The sequence below is a fragment of the Thunnus albacares genome, chromosome 14 (genome assembly GCF_914725855.1).
Source record: "Thunnus albacares chromosome 14, fThuAlb1.1, whole genome shotgun sequence".
Lineage (NCBI taxonomy): Eukaryota > Metazoa > Chordata > Actinopteri > Scombriformes > Scombridae > Thunnus > Thunnus albacares.
Window position 1 is genome coordinate 12,110,685 of NC_058119.1, and position 20,359 is coordinate 12,131,043.

The 20,359-nt window shown below is 37.9% G+C and overlaps 1 protein-coding gene across 2 annotated transcripts in view; it reads left to right on the top strand.

Moving 5' to 3' along the window:
* The first annotated feature begins 752 nt into the window (after nucleotides 1-752).
* wdr27 (WD repeat domain 27) overlaps nucleotides 753-20,359 on the top strand; it is a 52,866-nt gene continuing 33,259 nt past the window's right edge. Inside the window, exons 1-17 of one of the 2 annotated variants that reach the window (XM_044373890.1) lie at nucleotides 753-1,164; nucleotides 1,770-1,911; nucleotides 2,247-2,371; nucleotides 2,610-2,723; nucleotides 2,880-2,931; nucleotides 3,746-3,816; nucleotides 3,918-4,032; nucleotides 4,183-4,285; nucleotides 6,928-7,019; nucleotides 7,405-7,469; nucleotides 7,595-7,707; nucleotides 8,681-8,754; nucleotides 15,807-15,876; nucleotides 16,886-16,954; nucleotides 17,040-17,143; nucleotides 17,967-18,056; nucleotides 18,983-19,104. In XM_044373890.1, the coding sequence (XP_044229825.1) occupies nucleotides 1,027-1,164; nucleotides 1,770-1,911; nucleotides 2,247-2,371; nucleotides 2,610-2,723; nucleotides 2,880-2,931; nucleotides 3,746-3,816; nucleotides 3,918-4,032; nucleotides 4,183-4,285; nucleotides 6,928-7,019; nucleotides 7,405-7,469; nucleotides 7,595-7,707; nucleotides 8,681-8,754; nucleotides 15,807-15,876; nucleotides 16,886-16,954; nucleotides 17,040-17,143; nucleotides 17,967-18,056; nucleotides 18,983-19,104 (1,659 nt within the window). In that variant the 5' untranslated portion in view covers nucleotides 753-1,026. The remainder of the gene's footprint in view (nucleotides 1,165-1,769; nucleotides 1,912-2,246; nucleotides 2,372-2,609; nucleotides 2,724-2,879; nucleotides 2,932-3,745; nucleotides 3,817-3,917; nucleotides 4,033-4,182; nucleotides 4,286-6,927; nucleotides 7,020-7,404; nucleotides 7,470-7,594; nucleotides 7,708-8,680; nucleotides 8,755-15,806; nucleotides 15,877-16,885; nucleotides 16,955-17,039; nucleotides 17,144-17,966; nucleotides 18,057-18,982; nucleotides 19,105-20,359) is intronic. The other variant, XM_044373889.1, reaches the window with a different exon arrangement.

A 20,359-nucleotide genomic window follows, 5' to 3' on the forward strand; every position in this document is an offset into this window, starting at 1 on the left:
TTCTTTTTATAAATGCTTATCCTTAGCCACTCAAACAGGATGACTTGAAATCCACTTAAGACCGTGTGTCCTCTAATGGCGTTTCTTCAAACAGTAATTTGCTGTTGTTAAGGCCAGAATAACTAGCCTAAAAGTAATTATATTTTTGTAAAAAAACAAACAAACAAACAAAACAAAACAAAACAATTTATTCACTATGTTCTCATATAGTGACAGTGAAGTCAATAAATAAGTATTAGAGAAAAATAATTATTTAACAAATTAATAATTTAATTTGCTAATACATAATTATTACAATAATTAATCTGAGATTCTTAGCCATTAACGGCATCATCACATAGTGTTTCTAAAGGTGAAAACATGCTTTAAAGGGTTTTTTAATGTGTAATTGCCCGTTTAGGGTAAATACCTACTCATAAAGTTTGACCTTTAGTTTATGGTCATCATATTATGGCCATGGTCACTATTATAGTTGAGTATTGACTGCCATCTTGTGGTTAAAAGCGGAAGTACAAGCAGCAATTAAAGCCATGGATGTAAAAGGGTAGAAGTCCCACTCTGATGTATTTGCCACTGCCGTCAAATGTTTTAAAAAAAGTCCAATTGATGTGCTGTAGTTTGCACAAAGATGTTTAAATGTACAATTGAAGCTCAGAAGCTATACCAGTGTAAAAAAAAAAGTTTTTCAAGTCCAATCAAAGCGTTCATAACAATCAGGGTTTTGAGTTTTTTTCTGTTGTGTGAAATGCGCTGTTCAATAGACGATCTGTAGTAACGGAAATTGACGTGTTGTCCTAGCAACCTGTAACGTTTGTCCACCTTAGACGTTAGCGTCGAGAAAACTTCCTCCCCTCCTTATATTAGTCCCATACAAGCCGACCTTAATTTCACTGTTTTGAAACAGAAGTAAAATAAGTACAGCATGGTTTCTTCGGTTACGTTAAACGGCGATTAATTCGCGTTATATTGGCCGTCAGTGGCACATAAACAAACGGAGGCGGTTGTAGTTGGACCCGACGAGCAAAGATGATAACAGAAAGGCTCAGTCTGACTTGTGATAAACACTTGGCACACCTACAGCTCCCATGCTGCCAGTCTTACTGTGGCATACCACTGCATGGCAAGGAAATGTTGATTTACAGTAATGTGGACGTCGAGCAGAAGGTTTGCCAACCAAGCTAATTGCTAATTGCTTGCTGACACTAATTATGTGCAGGAAGAGTTCTCCAAGTAGTATTTTATTAAGAACTTTTCATTAATTACATGGTGTCTGCAATTTATATAAAGCTACAGTGACGTAGCTTATGTTTGATGTGTTGCTATTGTAAGAATTTATGCATCAATGTGTATTCAAAATCTCATCTTCTCCTTAATACATCCATGTTTAATGTACTTAACTTATATAACTTTATAACATAGCTATGTATTTCCTTCTTATCTATTGCCTCTTTAACTTTATGGCCTAAGTTAAATGAATAAAAAATAAAACCTAAGTAGTATTAATACACAATAAAAAAAATATGAGTAAGGCCTAAAAAGACATTTTCTGCAAATTGGCCATAATAACACTTTACAATGTATTTACATAATTAGTTTGAAGGTGGGGAAAGGCCTATCAAATACAATGCTGTGTGCAACTCTAATCAAAATCCTGTAAGGCCTGAATATTTTTAACATTTCAGACTAATACAGGAGCTGCAGATAACATGAAGTAGTTACAACATATTGTGTATTTGACAGGAGTCCATGTTTAAATGTTTGTTCAACAGTCCTTGCTGCTGACTGGCCACCATCGTGAGATCAGTGCCATGACATTTGGAAAAGGAGGCAGACCTGTCCTCCTCTGTTCTGCCTCTGCTGACTATATTATTGTCTGGGATATTGAACTGTGCCAGAAGAGAATGAGTCAAGGTAAATAAATAGCTCTGACTATGTCAGTTAATCCCCTGGTCAGAGTTTGATCTCTTTTCATACATGTAAGTTTAGTTTGGTGTTGTTTATATAGTTCATATTGAATGATAGAAGATACATACCCCAGCTCCCCCAGTCTTGGAAAACATTTAAGATGTTTCATTACACTGGAGTCTGAGCTCCATGACTTGTAACATGAATTAAAATCATTTTCTGGAGTGAAAATCATGACAAGCCTGCCATCTAGTGAAATTTTACTAGATACATAACATTTCTGTTATATTCATGAACATCTGTTGGTTTGAACATAAACAGGCTATCTCATTTGTTTACAGGCAAAGTTGCAGCTGGAACAGTTATTGGGACTTTACTGGGTGAAGTCATCCATCTTTCATTCTGTTTTTCTGATGAACGAGTGGTTGCATGCTCTGGAGCTACTGCATATATACTCAGCTCAAAGGTACAACATGCTGCATGTTTGTTGAGTTAAAGAGGAACATCACAGAATTTTAACTGTTTCAAATGCTTTGTTACATCCACGGAAAAATTTGTTTCTGTTATTGAAAGCAGAATTCACAGGCTAAACCTTGATGGAAATGTTGTGATTGTGATACAAAAAATATATTTGTGATGCTTTAGGGGTTTTCAAAAGTTTTCTTTTTTTATAATTAAAGTTGCATTATTGTTTTTCACACCAGAGACAGGAAGTGATCTCTACCTTGACTGGCCATGTTGGACCTTTAACATCAGCAGAGTTCTGTCCCTGGGATAAACACATTCTTGTCACTACATCAGAGGACCGGACTTTTAAGGTACTGAATTAAGATTCACAAATGATAAAGTAAAAGAATTATTACACTTTTGATTTAGTTATGATGATGATGTAAATTTGTTGCAAATACCAAATATGACATATTCTGTGACTGAGTTTGAATAACTATAAAGCACCATGCCTTGACTTTTTTCAGGTGTGGGATTTAAAAACTGAATCCGTCTCCTACCAGTCCTTTGTACTGTCAGGTATGTTATTATTACTATTTAAAGTCTTGTTGGAGAACATTTCTCTGTTGTCAATAGCAGTCACTTATTTAATTCTCCAGTCTTGAGTCAAAAGAGCAGTAATTGCGTATATGGTGAGATATTTAAAGTTCCCCTCCACTCAAAAATGTTTTATGCTTATTGTTACTAAAGTTAAATGCTTGAGCTTCACTGTGCAGAATGATGTATGTACAGAGTTTGACACTAGAGGGCTGTTTTCACATTCATCTGCTGAAAGTGGAAAGTTTCTCTGTGTTCAATGAAAATCCAATTTTAAGCGAGGGGGGCCTACAAGCATGATTTGTGACAACAAGACTAGTTTGGAAGCGTATACTCAACTTACACAAGTGCAATGTCGAAAGTTGAAGCCTCCAGTGCACAAACAGTGAGAATGAACTTTACAGTGAAGTAGGAGACATCTTGTGTCCAACAGTTAAACTTTTAACTGTTTAACTTTTATAATCTGGAATTTTTAATGAGGGAGAAACAGTAGATGCCTTTTTTAGGATTTTATCATGGTAATTACACGTTTTTTAATACATGTCTGGAGGGGACATTTAAATATTTGTACAGGAGAGGTGGTTGTATAAGAAGCATAAGTTGGGTCTATTTGAATTAGGATCAATTGTGAGTGCTTATGTTCATGCACTGGTAAAGTCTATGAAGAAAAAATAATTAAATTGCATGTTTTGTATAGTGAATGTGTGAAACTACTGTGTCACCAGGGCTTTGTTGATTGTGAACAGGTGTCATATGTTCACCTAACTTACTTAAAACTAATTCTCTAATTCTTTAGCCTGTCCACTGCTCAGTGTGTTCTTCTTGGAGGAAAACAGGCACATTATTACCGGCTCAACTGATGGACAGGTTATTATCTGGCTCACACAGCCTCTAACAGTTAAAAAAAATCAGTATCAGAGAAAGAAATTCCACAAGTTGTGTAACACACTCATATCTGTTTGGTTTAGGTGTGGTGTTTTTCTCTCCCTGATGACCACAAGTGTCACCTGGTGACCAAAATGGACCTTCAGAAGATGGAAAAAAGACATCAAATGCACCAAGAGACTGTGAGCCATCAAGCAGGTAACAATGACACAGAGGGTGTAGTAAGTACAAGCTATGTGGGTGACGTTGATCAAATGCCTTTTCATAAATCCTATAATTCTTTCCCACTGCTTTGACAAGTTTACTGCATTACTTTGACACAATTTTTTATTACTTATTTTCTTCCAGGAGTCGCAGAGCAATCAGCGGTAGATAAAGTGGAGACTTCGAAACCTGTCCTCAAAATGGCTTTATGTAGCTCATTTAGTGACACGAATAAAGAGCAGAAAAAGTAAGTGAATAATCTTCATAGTATTCGTAAACAGTCTGAAACATTTATAGTAACCCAAGAACCCACTCATTCTTGGGTTTCAGGTTTTGGTTTGCTAATGAAAGAGATTTTCTGGGCCTGTTTACCACAGGAGACTCCTGACTCAGAAATGGGGTAATGTTGTGCCAGATAGGCCACGTTCAGAGAAGTGATAGTGCTGAAGTGCTGATGGCAACAATTCTTTAATGTTGTCTGACTCTCAGGAGACTTTAATTAGATTTGGCAGACCCTTCGTAGTAAACAGTTACAGGATGGATGGATGAATGGATCATGTGACTTAACCATCAGTAAAAAACGCTTCATTAGTCACAAGGAATCTTAGTGTTGAAGGAAGAAATAATACTGTCAGCACCTAGACCAATCTAAAGTGCTCAATTTTGGTCTCATTTCCGCAAAGGTAAAATTTTTATGTGATCCAGGAAAATTCGAAGCAATTTAAACACAGTCATGTCATGAAAAAACAATAAATATTGCAATTTTCTTCAATTAACACTATAGAGATGTCATACTGTCACAAAAACCTGGAAAAAAAAAATCTAAAAAACACATCTTTATGGGCTTATTCATGCATGTGTCCACACAGTCACTAAAAACATCACAAGAAACCTCATACATCACAGGAAAACTCGCAGGCTAGAAGCATAAACTGTTTCAGGCTGTTTAAACATTTGATGTTGTGATAGGAAGCAGGCACTTAAAACGCACAGACATAACTCTGTGTATTTTGTGGACCACTGGAATGAAATGGATGTTGATTCCTTATTGCTCTAAGAAAAGCATATGATCTCAGAGCAGTATCTATATCATCTTTTCTCTTGACACAAACAAAAAGCCTTAGGCTACAATTCACCTCATCTGCTGCATGGTGATATACTTATATCAGGCGTTTTAACAAATAAAATTATGCTCAGATGAATTAGGGGTTATGTAGTCCATGTACATGCACAGCTTAAAGTCACAGGAGGCTGCATGATGTCACTTTTAAAGAGTAGTATATCAGAATATCAGTGTGTGTCTTGTTTTTGTGTGCAGATCAGATCGTTTTTGTTTTTTTTGGAACATCTCTTTATTGAATAAAAATAGACTTCGTAAAAGTACTTCATTACATTTTCTGCTGAAAATTTTACATACCATCTGCTTTGTGTGGGTCTTTGTCACCTATTTGTGGCACTATTACTCAAAATACCAACAGGTCCATTATTAATGTTTATACATTAAAGGTAGAGTCAGTCATTCTGGAGAAAGATTGGAGAAAGAGATATTTAGACTAAGAATCCAAACAAATACACTCCTCCCTCCATGCTTCTTCAGAAGGTCCGCCCCCCAAATTCATGGATGCACATTTCCAAGGCAACGACCAAAAGAGAAATATGGCAGAATCTAGAGCGATGCCTCAGCTGTAGTCACTTCTGTTCCTCTCACACTTTATCACGAGCAGAAAAAAAAATCATCTCATGTGAGCACAACAGTCCATCCACACTCTCCGCCTCTCTACAGCCTCCCCACTTCTCACCTGACCTGCATTCTGCGTCTGTCCACAGAAGCAGCCGTCTGTCAGCTGCAGCTCCTGGGGAGCTGAAAGGACAGCAGCTGGCCAAACTGCCTTCACCAGGCTGACTGACAGCAGAAATTTACTGAATCAAAATAGTTTGCATGTCAGCTCCACGGGATGAAATCGACATTGTTTGTATTTATTGATTCATTGATACAGCTAATAAGTTCAAAGCACACGTACAGTGGGTGCTGGAGACAGGAGACAGTCATGTCCTCACAGAGACAGCTGCTCTGATTTTCCCTGGCCTGTACACAAGCACAAACTCCCCCTGTTGCTGTTTTGCTGGAGTACTGTTGTGTGGTTTGCTCTGAGCCACTGTGTTTACATACCCATTTACAGAGCCAGTGCTGTGTATGAACACCAGATTTTTTTTCAGCACACACACAGAACAGACAGCAGACTGTGAGGAGATATTCACTGAATTTAAGAAAAAGTGTATTGGATTAGAATCGCTGACTTTACCTTTAAAGCCACTGTGTGTAGAATTTTAAAAGTTCAGACTTTGGCACCCCCACAGGTAGATAAAAAAAATCATCACTGCATAAAGAAATGCATGCTGCTCATTTTTTTCTACAAACAAAAAGTTATGCTTCCAAAATAATTTAAACAATGCTATAATCACATAAAACATCTACACAATTGCTATAATTGTCTCCATCTGGAACAGAAGCATATGCCCAGCATGAAAATAATGAGGCACTACAACGTAAAACCAGCCTTGCACATAAACTCTCCACAATATAAACCTCAGCATGTAGCTCTGTGTAGGAAGTGGATAATACATTAGACTCAACTTCCTCTCTTTTCCTCTGCTTTCTTTATGTAGCAGTTGTTTCCATCTTACTGGGTGTACATAGTTTAGACTGCATGAAGTCAAAGGAAACTTGAATAAAACCCCTATAGTCTTATGGTGTGCATGCCTTGCCACGTCGTCACATCAGTATGTTTTTCTTTAGTATGTGGTTACATTGTCTTCTCTCAAATTATCAAAAAAAATTATTTTAAGGAAAAGCCTGTTACACTGTTTCTCCATATGATTCCTCTGCAGGAACAACAGCTGTTTGTGTATTGGAAGCTCTGATGGACTGTATGTGGTTGATCTGGCTACCTCAGAGCTCCTAACAGTGCTTTATTTCAAAGGTATGTTGGTAGCGGTGTACTACTCAAAAACTCAATAATATAAGCCTCATTAAGATTTATTTAAGGTTTTATTGCAGAACTGTTGCCTTATATTGCAGAGAATTAGACACGGCAAACAAACAAGTTAGTAACTGTTTTTAAGCAGCATTTCCCTGCAGTCACTTAACAGTAGAAAACAATAGGAATGCCATCTATGTAAAAATATTCTGTTGAAAATAGTCCTTTATTTGCTGTTAGTTATATTGGTGTGCCACAGCAAGACAAAACATATCATCAGTTTGTATTGATAAATAGGATCATTTCCTAAATGATGTCAGTTTGTGTATGTAATACATATGAAGTATATGGATGCAGCCAATCCTGTTCTTATTTCTTCTCATAATAGATTACTCCAACCTGAGCATCACAATGGCTGGGTCATGGTCCATCTCTGATGGATGCGACAACTCTGTAAGTAATTCCTATAGTTATATGGCAATTATGAGTTATAGTGCAGCGTAAGAGCATAATCCCCTGTTTTTATTTTCCCTTTCATGTGTTTTACAGTCATTTATTCATGAATTCTTGTCACACAGATGGTGTTTTTAGTGAGCTCTTTGTTTACTCCATGTGTGGTCCTGTTGGAGCTAAGTCTGTGTGACCTAGGGAGGATCTGGGCTGGAGGTGAAGGCTTTTCAGTGTTCCCAAGGTAACCGGGGAGTTTGGAAAGGCCAATATATGATGATGTTACAGTATGGTGACCTTCTGAAAAGCTGTTCTTTTTGCTGGCTCCCTTACACTTGTAGATCAAAGTAACGAATCACTACTGTTAGTAGAAAGTCATTATCTTGCTCAGAGACTCTTGCACCTGGCAGAGCCTTATATATACAATGACTGGAACATAAGACTACCTGCCAGAGACAGTTGTATGTATCTAAGATACTTGTATTTTAAATGATGAGGTCAAGAGTGTGTTGCATATCATAAAACAATCTACAAGAGTAAAAGCTTAGTCTGCAGCTCATTTGCTTACAGCCTGCTTTGTTCTCTGTGAATGACTTAACACTGTGAGCATTTTTATATATCTAAGCTTTTAAATCCACATGAGTTTTGATTAAGCTGTCAGTACTGGATGTACTCCTTAATCCAGAAAATCATACTTATTACTCTCACAATAACGTCCCTTCATAAATGCCAGACTCAAAACTGTCCTCTGGGGAAATGAAAATGAAATTCATAGGTATTACCTATACCTGTGTAAATGATGATTTAGCAAAATCCAGCAGCACCTATAAATAATGATAATTTCATCAACATTATGTGTGTTTCTAATTTAACAAATCTGCAATTTATGAGCCAAAGCATAATCATGTCAGCTTGTTAAAACTTGCAAAAACAGTGCTGTTATAGACTTCTTTTGCTTGTCCTCAAACAGTGGTCATCTGACCTCACCAACAGTAGAATATATGAGTGTGCCTTTTTTAATAGTTGGCCTTGTGTCTGTAACTACTTCTGACTTTGACATTTCCATATTAACTTGGTCTATTATAACCATTCCTGCCGTCTGTTTTTTCATGAGTCAACAATATCATGGTGCTGAGAATTAGAGGGACTAGTGGAAAATGCTGTGTGCTTTCATTCCAGTAACTCTTTCCCCCGGGTCATCCCTCCCTTGTTTTCAGCTCCCCGCCACTGCTTGAATCTCCTCTGAATGCTGAGTTAAAGAAGAAGGAGTCCAACCATCCTAAAAAAAAAGGTCAGCGTCCTGTCTGTATCTGAACATTCACTCACCCCTCACTTACGGTCACTTAGGTAAAATAAAAAGTGAGTTACTGCTGTTTGAGGACTCTTGGTTTTAAGAGCATGACCTTTTTTATTATTCACTTATTCATTTATTATTCACTCATGACTGACTCGCTGTCTGTTTTGTTTAGCTACGAGATGATTATCTTAAATTGTACTTATTGAAGGTTTATAGAAAGTCTATTTGACTATTACAAGAGCTACCTCCTCATTATCTGTAAGCATAGAGGATGGAAAACATTGCATCCTTTGCTTTGTGAGGGTTGTTGATGGGGCATTAGATTCTTTTCAGTTTTCATTTGCCACATGGACAGGTACTTCAAAATATGCAACAGTGAGAATACAACAAATCTGGATAAATTGTCACTGATTAGCCTGGTTGTAGGTTGATTCTGGCACTCGTGGATTTGAAGGTAACATGAGCTTATTTGTGGTTCTTTGCTGTATCATTAGGATCTGGCAGCTTGAAACTATTCTGCAGGGGACCCACAGTATACTGTGGTTTACATGTTGCTCTTACAGAGAGTTAGTGCTGAGAAAGCCAGTATTAGCCCGACTCCCCACAGCTGGAGTGAAGGGAGCTGCCAGTGCCAGACTATGTAGGGGATCTTCAGGGGAGTCTAGAGGTGCTGCGTGACTGCATTGTCAGACCAGAAACCACAAGCATTTACGGACTACTGCAACCCGCCATGCTGCCCCCATGTATCTCTGTATTCCTGGGGATATCTGCAGAATTGTATACAAATTACAACATAAACCTCTGAGACTCCTGGAAAAGTAAATGTTCCTCCATTATAAGCCTGGCACGAGTCTGAGGGAGCTTTTTCAAAAGAGCTGTGAGTGCAGATTGGATATCTGTTGTCAACTCACACCGCCATGTAACATAATCATGAAATGAACCAGGACTGTTGGCTTTTTTTGAGATGATGATGATGATCAGCTTTATAGTGAGGTTATCAGGGGAATATAAGCAGTTAGCATTGCATTGCCTTGGTTTCATGTTCAGCATACAATTTGAATGTATCTTAGTTTTGAATAGATAATGATCACATCAGTAATATAAACATGAAAAAACAGATTGAATTGATACATTATTATTTCAAGTTTTTCTTTATTGGGAATGTAACTTTATAAAGAAAATGTGTTTACATTTTCCTTCATTGTTTCCTTCACTGTTTAAAAAAATGAAATGATTTCAGAAGGAAAAACAGGCTTCGATTTATGTAAAAAAGACAATGGTTACTAAACTACAATATAATCTGAATTACTGCTACGAGACATCATGTTACTTTGAAGTGACACAGAGCTTTAAACGTTCTATATGTAGGAATCAGAAATTCTCTCTCATTAGTGACACCAGTGGCCAATAAGTGAGCTGCAAGCAACATCCTGTTGCTCGTGCTTGCGTGATCGTGGCATGAGGTGATGTCTCTTTCCTCTCTTACACTTCTCATAATTACATAATAGATCTCTTACATTGTGTTTTGCACCATGTTTCAGCAAAGCATCTCTCACTCGCAGTCAGTCAGCCCCCTCAATGCTTTATGTACATGCACACGCTCACAAACAAATACTCACACACAGACTCTTGTTGCACTGTGGCTGCTGGCCTATGAGAGCCAAACTGCACCGCCAAACTTGCAAAAATATATGTTAATCAAACACCAGAACCAGACCCGACCCGCAAACCGCCAACTTCTTTTTACCAACCATGTTTACTAAACACTGGTAGGCTCAGTGAGCTGTGGCCTGGGAGCAATATGCTATGGCTGTGGCTATGAGCTATGAGCAATGCACCATAACCGGGGAGCAATGCACTGCAGTTTTGTTGTGAAATGTGTGCTTGTTACGACCTTTGGACAACCAACAGAAAAGGCAAAAGGGGTAAACTATGTTCTGCTATCATTCTAGAGCTTGTTTTTTCTGCTCCTTTGTTGAGGAAATAATGTTTTAACTGTGTGTGCTCAGGAGTGGGCGGCTTATTGTGGGGGTGTTTTCTTGCGAAATGTGTAGTGGTCAACAGAGGCATCTAGCTGTTTCATTAGCTGGAGAGCTAATACCTGTAGGGTGTTCAGATAGCACCATTTTTGTTGTATTGTTGTGTCGTTAAGCCAGTCGTTTGTTGACGCTAATGGAAGAGAGGCAAGGCACTCGGGAGCGCACAAAATGTCACATCCTTTGGATTTTTGCGGGAAATCTGGCCTGGGTCCCTTACATAGAAATCAGTCCACAGGCTGTTACGGACAACGGAGAAAGTCGGGGAGGGTCTCATTTTTTATGTTACATTATAAACTGTTCACTCATTGGCAATAAAAAACAATTAATAAATGTAAATTGTTTCAGAATTCTACATATAGAACCTTTAAACATCATTGTCATTCTCATATTTTAAAGCTCCTTCACCAGTTTTGGGTATAGTGAGATTTGAAAAAAATCTGTGAGACATAGGAAAATGAGAGGCCTTTACTACTACAGTTTAAAATGAAAGAGGAAAGTGTTTCATTAGTCTAACTTTTATCACTGCATTACAGCAACTAGAATACATTAAGCATAAAAATGTTAAATTTAGCTGTCTATTAAAGTTTGATATTGTATTTTATTCTTATAGCTACATGTACATTAGTATACAGTATTATTTCCCCACTGTATGTTACACACATGTTCCACATGGCGTGCATATTCTTCAGGTGCTACATGATTTCTATTGCTGTCAGATCCTTAGTTTGGCTCCATATTCATAATTCCTGTCAGTCTTCAGTTACAGTTGCTCTGATACCTCCTCACTTCTGCTCTCGCTCCTTTCTCCTACTGTGTGCCCCACTTTTCACAGGTCAGTAAGGTAATAACTCATACCAGAGACTCTGGTTACTGTCAAAATAATATCTTAGAGACATACTGTATATATACCTGCTATGGTTTATACATTTTTAGAGGCTTGAATGGTCTTTTTCTTGGGCTAAATTCAACAGCTAACTCAGAGGGAGGTCTGTGTTTTGCCATCTCTTGTTCTTTGTCAAGAGAACAAGAGTTAGTGGTTTATTTTAGAATAAACTCTTGAGATGGCCGTAGCCTTGTCCCTCTAATGCAGGCAACCCAAATTGTGAAATGAATAACTGTCACTTCTTAAAATCACAGGATCTAAAATAGTGATGTATATTTGAAGTCTTGTCAATCCAAACCACCTGATAACTACTCTTGGTTTTTAGTGCTACAGGTGCAGACCTAAACACAGCAGATAGTCTTCTTGATGGTGTTGCTGTATTTTTTACCTTGCGAGTCAGCTGGATTCGCAAGATCACGGCATCATGAGATCACGCGAGAATCCATCTTGTCAGGCTTCAAGTTATGCGCTTGTGTCCGAACCACCGGTGGTGGATCAATTAGTGACGTGAATCCAGCTGCCTCACAAGGTAAGACAGTGATAGATGATGATAAACAGATAGTTCATCCCATCACCTGCCAAATATTTTTTGAGAGTCCCTGCCCTTTTTCAAACAGTTTCCATGGACAACTTCTCAGATGGTTCTGTGTAACAAACCATCTGGTGTGTCAGGTTAATGTATTCTGTGACTGCAGGCTAAACCTTATTTTCACCATTTGTTGCTAAACATCCTGATGTTTTCAGCTAGACTGAAGAATTTCAATATTATGAAACATTTTTTTCGTAATCGTTGAGACTAAGCCCCTTCCACTCCTGCCATGCTACTATAGACCCATTTTAGGGGGGACAGGTGATCTTTAGGGGGAGTTAGCAGGTCAACAGTATATGCCACGTAGAAGTGGTATACATCATATGAAAGCTGGGAACCTGAAGATTAATTTGAGATACAGCTCAGTTTTTCTAGTAATAAATCTGTAAAAACATTGTGTTTTGTTTAGGTGCCTATTCAAATTTTGAAAGTTTAGACTGTATAAGGGCTTAGAACATTATGATGGAAGCATATGAAGGCCATTCACGTGCTCAGTTATGTCTCATAAGTTGTTGCAGCAATTTTTGGGTTGATACCATTTGTTACACAGATTTAATGCAAAATGTAACCATTTTTGACCACTCAAGAATTGATAAAAATGGTCAATAATCCCTCTAAATACCACATTAAGACACCAAGACCTTGAGGAACACCATAGAAAAATTCATGCTGCGGTTTGGTATCAAAAACCTTTGACATTTGGAGATTTCTATAAGAATTGCATTTTTTGGCAATTTGATTGCGAGCACTTCTGTTCTGAAAATTGCTCAGAAACCCACTTACAGTCAATACACCTAGGGAAGCCATACATCCTCTGAATGCTCTACATCTCTAATTTGTGGTTGTAAAGTTTCATGAGGCTGTGATTATCCTAGAGGTCACAATAGGTCATTTTACAGAGTCAAGTTTCAAAAAATAGTCTCACTACAATGAAATGGCTACTATTATAATACAATTGGGCTCATTGAATCCACAAGAGTCTCAGCTTTCCATTCATACCAAATTTTTGCAATTTCAAGATTGTTTAGGGACCCCAGTATGCAGAAATATTCAAATACATCATTTTTAGAATACACGAAAATAACACATTTGTACTACATGCAAAAAACTGCATGGTTTCTGCCAAAAACTGCATTGGATTAGCGTAAAGTGAGCATGTCTGTAAAGGGGAGACTCGTGGGTGCCCATAGAACCCACTTTCATTCAGATATCTTGAGGTGAGAGGTCAAGGGACCCCTTTGAAAATGGCCATGCCAGTTTTTCCCTTGCCAAAATTTAGTCTAATTTTGGAGCTTTATTTAGCCCCCTTACTGACAAGCTAGCATGACATGGTTGGTACCAATGGATTCCTTAGGTCATCTAGTTTCATATGAGCCAGCAGCCTACAGCCTCTGAAAGACAGTAATGTCAGCTGAGGACACCAGGGTCCTTGGGGAGTGGAAGAGGTTGGACTAAGTCTTACATCATGGGAGCTGTGAAAGGAGCACACAGCAAACCGCTGTGGTTTTACACAGATATGACTAGACTTGGAAATTTGTCTGAAACTCTCACTTTTCTTCAAATAGGGTCTAATGTTAAGTCAGCGTAAATTATAGGGGCAAAAAATTTAGATTTTTATTGCCCCATAAAACTAAATGACCATTATATATCAGCAGGGGGTCGATAGGGTTGTTGAGCAATGTCAACGGAATGTGTTGCCAGGTAATTAGATTTCTGGCCTTAAATGCTTAGTTTCCTGCATATAATTTGTTATAGATCAAAGGCTACTCTACAATACCCTACCCCACGCAACACAATGAAGGAATGGAGGAAGGTGCTTCATGTGGCCAGTGTCACAAGACCTTTTGTTCTCAAGTTTATAAAAGGCAAATAATGCATTCATTATTAGTACAGTATTTTGTAACAATTCATTTTTCTCCATTCAAGAATGGTACAGTGGGTTTGGAGATATGAGTTGTACTAATAATTTGTATATAAATGTCCCTTCTTCTACTATTTGCAGATAAGATACCAATAAATACTGATTTAGCCTAATAAGTTGAATAGTGGGTTCATAAAAGCTTTTACATTTACTCATGGTACCTGGTACCACCAGGGGAAAGAAGAATATTGCTTTTACAGAAGCAGCGCAGCAGTTCATTGGAAAGAATATTATTGACAGTAATGCCTATTGTGGCTGAACAGATAAATAAACAATATGTACTCAGAGAAACTCAAATTTCAACTCAAAATCCAAGGAAAAGGGAACAGAGTAATTGTTCAAGGGATGTCAAGTGTCCTTTACAGGAAAAATACCCTTCAAGCCAAAACTCGAGTGAACATTGACACTGCTGATGATGATCAAAGATGAAAAGCATTCCAAGATAAGAGAGGATTGAAAAGAGTTCCAGATGTGTTTCTTTTTGTTGTGGACTGGTCGGTTTCACTGCTGTCTGCATCAAATATCTTTTGTCTTGGGCCAGTAGCTATACTTATTTGCAAAGAAGAACTGACAATACTTAGCAATAGCCAAAGGATTCAGAGGCAGGTGAGTATGTTTAACTGCTTAGGTTTTGTAAGTTTAATGATATATTATACAGATTAAACCACAGAATTGTGTTGTATATTGCTAACTTTATGGTAAACAGTTTTTGTTGATAACTATACTAACCATAAGTTTTCATGTTATTGACTCTTCATCAGGGATTCTATTGTAAAGTTTCCATTTCTAAAAAGTTTGATTGATAATCTGTCTTTTTGACATATGGAAAATAGACTACTGCTGTAAACACATCAGTGTGACTGGATAAGACCACGGCACCAATCAATCTGTGGAAAAAAATGGTAATAGATTGCAAGACCTGTATTTAAGACACACAGCTAACTTGTCCAGGTCTACTTGCAGTTTGTAGTTTTGTTAGTCAAGTAAATTCATTGATTGATTAATATTAGATGAAATGTATGTTTAACAGGTTAATCTTTGCTTATGTTAAAGCAAGTGCTGAATTGGAGTCAAAGCAGTGCACCAAATATATATGTATATATATGCTTCTTTTTTTTTCTGATGCAACTGAAGTCCTAAATTGCTGCTCAGAGATTATGTGACTTCTTCTTACTTTGTCTGTATTTGACAGGAGAGCAGTTTTTGGAAAGCCTAACACATTTTAATAGCTGTGGAAAAAATGAGCTCATTGTAATATAATAAAGGCACTGACAGCGAACAGGGAGCAACTGCCCCATCCCCACAGTTTGTGGCTGATGCACTTAATGCTTACAACACAGAGCGGTCACCCAATAATATGGATCCTTCTTTCATTGTATAATCCATCAAAACCCACTACAGTATAATGAGAAGTTCTATCCTTATTATTGAAACTAAGGTTTGTTTTTCCTTCATACCTTTGACTCATGTTGTAATATCTGTGCATTTGCATATGGGACTCTTTCTTTTAAGTTTAATCTTTTATCTCTGCCTTGGGTACATATACTGTAGGTCATTTATGCTCATGGAAGTACTTGTGTTTGTCACTGTGTCCTTATCTTTTTTTTTACAAAGGAGGTATAAAGGAACAGCCTCTTGTCTTCCATTCAAAGGTGAAGTCATCTGGATACAGCAGCTCCCCAAGGTAGGTTGATAAAGTAATTTTTTCGCCTAACAGAAATTCAAATTAAGGCACAGTACTGGTCAGACTGGTACTGTATATTCTATTGTCCCAAAATTGGGTTAGAGTAAAGAGAAACTGTACATGTTTGAGTGTAAGGAGGAACTAAACTTTTTATATTCCATGGATTTCCCTGTTTTCTTAAATTGCGGGTACTTAAAAAGTATGGCACATGGTTTCAATTTCTCTAAGGGCCGCCCATTTTAAAATGTGGCATTTTTTATGGCATTGCCCTTGCAGGACACATCACATTCATCTAGGTCACATTAAAGGGGGCAGTGGGGCAAGCAGACTGCAGCTGCCCAGACATTCTTTCCCCAGAAACCTTTTAGTTGTTCAGCTTCATCTGCTTCTCTGGCACTCCAAGACTTAACTTGTACAGAAGATGTACTCTTTGCATCTTGTCAGTGTACCCCAGGCGACACTCCTCCCAATCCATCATTCTCAATACACCTTAAAAGGCAGACAACGTGGAGCATCCCCTGCTGGTGTCTCAATTACAACACCTTAGATCCTTTTGGATTAGAAACACCAACTGCTTTCAGCCCACTGCTCTTTGCAGCTACTCCCACAACAGCGTTTTTGAACAGGGTCCATTTAAACTGTGCCAGGATACAATGGAAGATGAGAGTTAAAATTTGTGCTGACAGAGAGGCATTCCCAACAAACCCTCCAGTGTCTGAGCCTCACAGGCTGTTCTGGCAGCCTAGCCCACAGTCTGGTTTAGCTCACCACAAGACATCATAGCCCAGCTTCTTTCTTGATGCATTTTGATCCTCAAAATGTCAAATAAATTGCTAATTAAACTTGGGGACCTATTGCAGTCTACAAACTGCACACTAAATCTATTGTAGACTACAATTAAGCATTTTTATCGTAAAGATTAGTAGTAAATAGTAAATCAAAAGTAATAGTAAAAATTTGATGTAGACCAAACCATAAAGGTTGAAGTTTTGTTTGCTTTGTTTTTCAGAAGGGTTATGTTTTCACCTAAAACAAATGTTCAGAAAAGCAGATCCTCGACAAAGGCTAGCAAAAATACGTAAGCACTCTCTTCTATTGTCATTTTTCAACATTTTAAAACTTAATTTTTGCCTTGACTATTGATCATCTTTATTGTCATTCAGAGGTTTACTCCTCAGAGATTACCCAGCAGACAGCGCAGCACCCACTCTTCCACGCGTTCATCTTAGCATTGCTAACAAACCAGTCTACTGCCTTCAGTATACAGGTGAGACAATTACTGAAGCTGGTTGTGTAGTACTGTCCATGATCTGTAAAGCAATATATGATAATGCATTTACATAATCTTACACTTTGTAAGGAGTGCACATTCAACTGTGTTCCTTTTGCCAAGGAATTATCCGAAGTCTTCTATTGTTTATCAAATACAACCAATCAGTGGTGAGTAAGATAGCAGGAAAATATATTACTAAGATAACTCTCAAGCCAAAGTACAGTACTAATTAAAAAAGAAGTGTAAGGAGACAGAAACAGGAGGTTTAGACTTGGTCAGCTCCTGGTTAGGTTTGTGTAAGTCTGACCTACTCCATATACAAATGAGCACTTACTTGTACACTGAGATGCAAGTTCAACTAGGTGATAGAAAATTATCATCATCCAAGGTCATGTCCTAGGACCATAGGGTAGTTCTACAACATAAAAATACAATTTTCATTCATTAGAATTGGAGAGACCAATTGGAGCCTGACTTTATATTATTTTATCAGACATTTTTATCAAATAAAACTGATAAAAGCAGTTTTATCACCAGTTTTGTCTATCCTCAACTAGAAGGGTGAATTAAGGTAAACAGTAATTGAACTTAGACTGTACTGTACGTTAGCTGCCCCATTTTATTAAATTTTTATTGGCAATAAATTAAAGATACAGAATTATATTACATTTAGTATAAATTTCCCTGTCAATTTTCAATCAAAACACTTTTCTTTCCTGCTCTGTTTGAAAACCTCTTTCCTATAATCAGAATAATAAATCAGCTGTTGACTGAAATATCCTAGTAAAACAGTTCTGTGTTTCTATGTTTCTCCCAGGTGACGGAAAACAAATCCTGTGTGGTCTTGGCGACAACTCAGTGCTATTGTACAAGTCCTCCCTTACTGGCAATCCAGCTGTCTACACAGGTGCATGAAGTGGACATGAGCACCCAGGCCTTCAAAACCTCTGAGTTATACTTGCCCTCAGTCACCAGTGGCTTTAGTCAGCATTGCTTTTGATGTTTGTGTTTCTTTTACAAAGGAGTGATTCAGTTCATTTTATGCAATAATCATTATGTGTTTTTATAATGGGGCTTCACTAATTGACCTGCATATTTGGCTCACATTTCAGAGCTGTTTCAGATTAAGATCTTCATCCTGATGTTAATAGGAACACTAAGAAATTCATCCTCAGCTTGGATTTAGATCTACCTTATTTGGATTATTCTGAATAACATACTTTGAAATGGATCCATGGCTTAAGATTAAAGATTCCAAGGAAAATCCTAATATTCACTTCCCAAATATTCACTCTGTTATCGCTGTCAAAACTGTAGATTAAGGTCCTCTTTTATCAGAAAAGCATGGTGTGGTTATATTCCAAAGCATGACTTTGGTACATGCCGTCTTTGTTTTTGTCAAACAGTAAGACCCAGGTGGTGGTGGTTGGGAGGGGGGAGTAAAGATGAAAAGGGCACATTGCCTTTTGAGACAAACTATTGTAAGATTTAACTAATATAATTATACACTATTCTTCACATTATTAAAGATGTAAGTATTACTATGAGCTCTCTGTTAGGAGATAAATTCTGTCTGCCACCAAGCGACCTTAGCAGTAAAGTAAACATTGATGGGCAAAGAAAGGATATACATGTATGTCAAGCTTCTGTTTGCACTTGATGACTAAATTGCAGCGTGAACACACTCTCCACAGGGGGGCAGCAGAGATAAGAGGACAAAAGTTGGGGTGACCAGTAGGTCACGGTGATCCTCTGAACAATACCGTAAAAGTAAATGTTGCAACCACACACTGCATTTCCAGGTGAATTCTGAGCCACTCTCTTTGTACGCAGGGCATGACAAGCCAGTGAGCAGTGTGAGCTGGAGCCTCAACAGACAGTGGTGGTTGAGTGCCTCAGAAGACCAGACTCTACGAATCTGGACCCATGGCAGCCCAGAGCCTGCAATTATCATGGTAAATGTTTCATGAATTCACTAACACACACTTGTGTATTTTATTCATTTGTATTGTCTACATTCATTCCCCTTCCTTTCACCCTAATCTTAACCATCATGCCTGACCTCAATCCTTAATCAAACCTTAACTCACTCATTATTCTAACCCAAACCCAAGTCCTAACCCTAAAAAAGAAGTGAAGTACGAACCAGCCAAGTGACATCACATTGCAAAAATGTCCTCCCACTGAAGGTCTAACTCAAATCAGTTTAGAAGAAAAAAAACTATAGACACACATTTTTACTCCCACTCTTGTCTTCAAAGAAAGCTGTGATTGTGGGAAGGATAATTGTCGTGTTGTAAATGAGAAAGTGATGCCACACTTGAATGACTGTGGTTGCTGCTGTATCCACAATGTTTTGCAACATGTTCTCATTTGCCGTCCTCAAAAAAGATGCTTTAAGAATATAATCTCTCAGGTTTGTGAAGACAATTGTCTACTGTCATTTGCTCCGTTTTCGTCTTGTTTTTTCCTTACTGCATTGTCAAGGAGCTGAAATCTAAGATTTTTACTCTCTTATACTTGTTTAATGAGATGTAACAATAAAGAACTTGATCTTGAACTCAAACTTGTTTGTATGTCATTAGAAACTCAGCCATGGTGCACCTGTATAACAAAGTTTCCATAGTGGAATTTCTGTGTAATGCTCTAAATGTATCTTTGACACATTGATATGAAACTTGCTTAATTCACTTTTTCCTTTTCTAATAAAAATAGCCTCATGGAATTAAAAATGAGAAAGCCAAATTAATTGGGGTGATGAAATAGTGTGTTTCTTGGCTCAAAGATAGTGACTTTGTCATTCAGAGCATCTGCTCAACTCAGAGCATCCAAAACTCTGATCATATGCAGACCCTCCTTACTTCATGAGGTATCACATTCCATGCGACAGTAAGAGATGTGTCTCATTTCCCATGCCAAGTGAAAACAAAGATTTGTCCTCAAATCTGGGGTCTCCCTGTGGCTGATGCTAACCATCCCTGCTTTGCTCCACTCAGATTGTTTCGAGCTTTGCCGTGTCTGCAGCCTTTGACTACTTGGTTTTCTTGTGAAACAACTTGGCAACAAATGCAAGTCTTTTGAGAGACAAGAGCTCCGTTAGGGTGAGCCAGAAGTACAAATAGCTTTTCAGAGTTCTCTAGAAAGAAATCACTTGAGTGACCACACAATATTCCCAAAACAGTGTTGGAAGTCTTCAGATGTCAGATTATT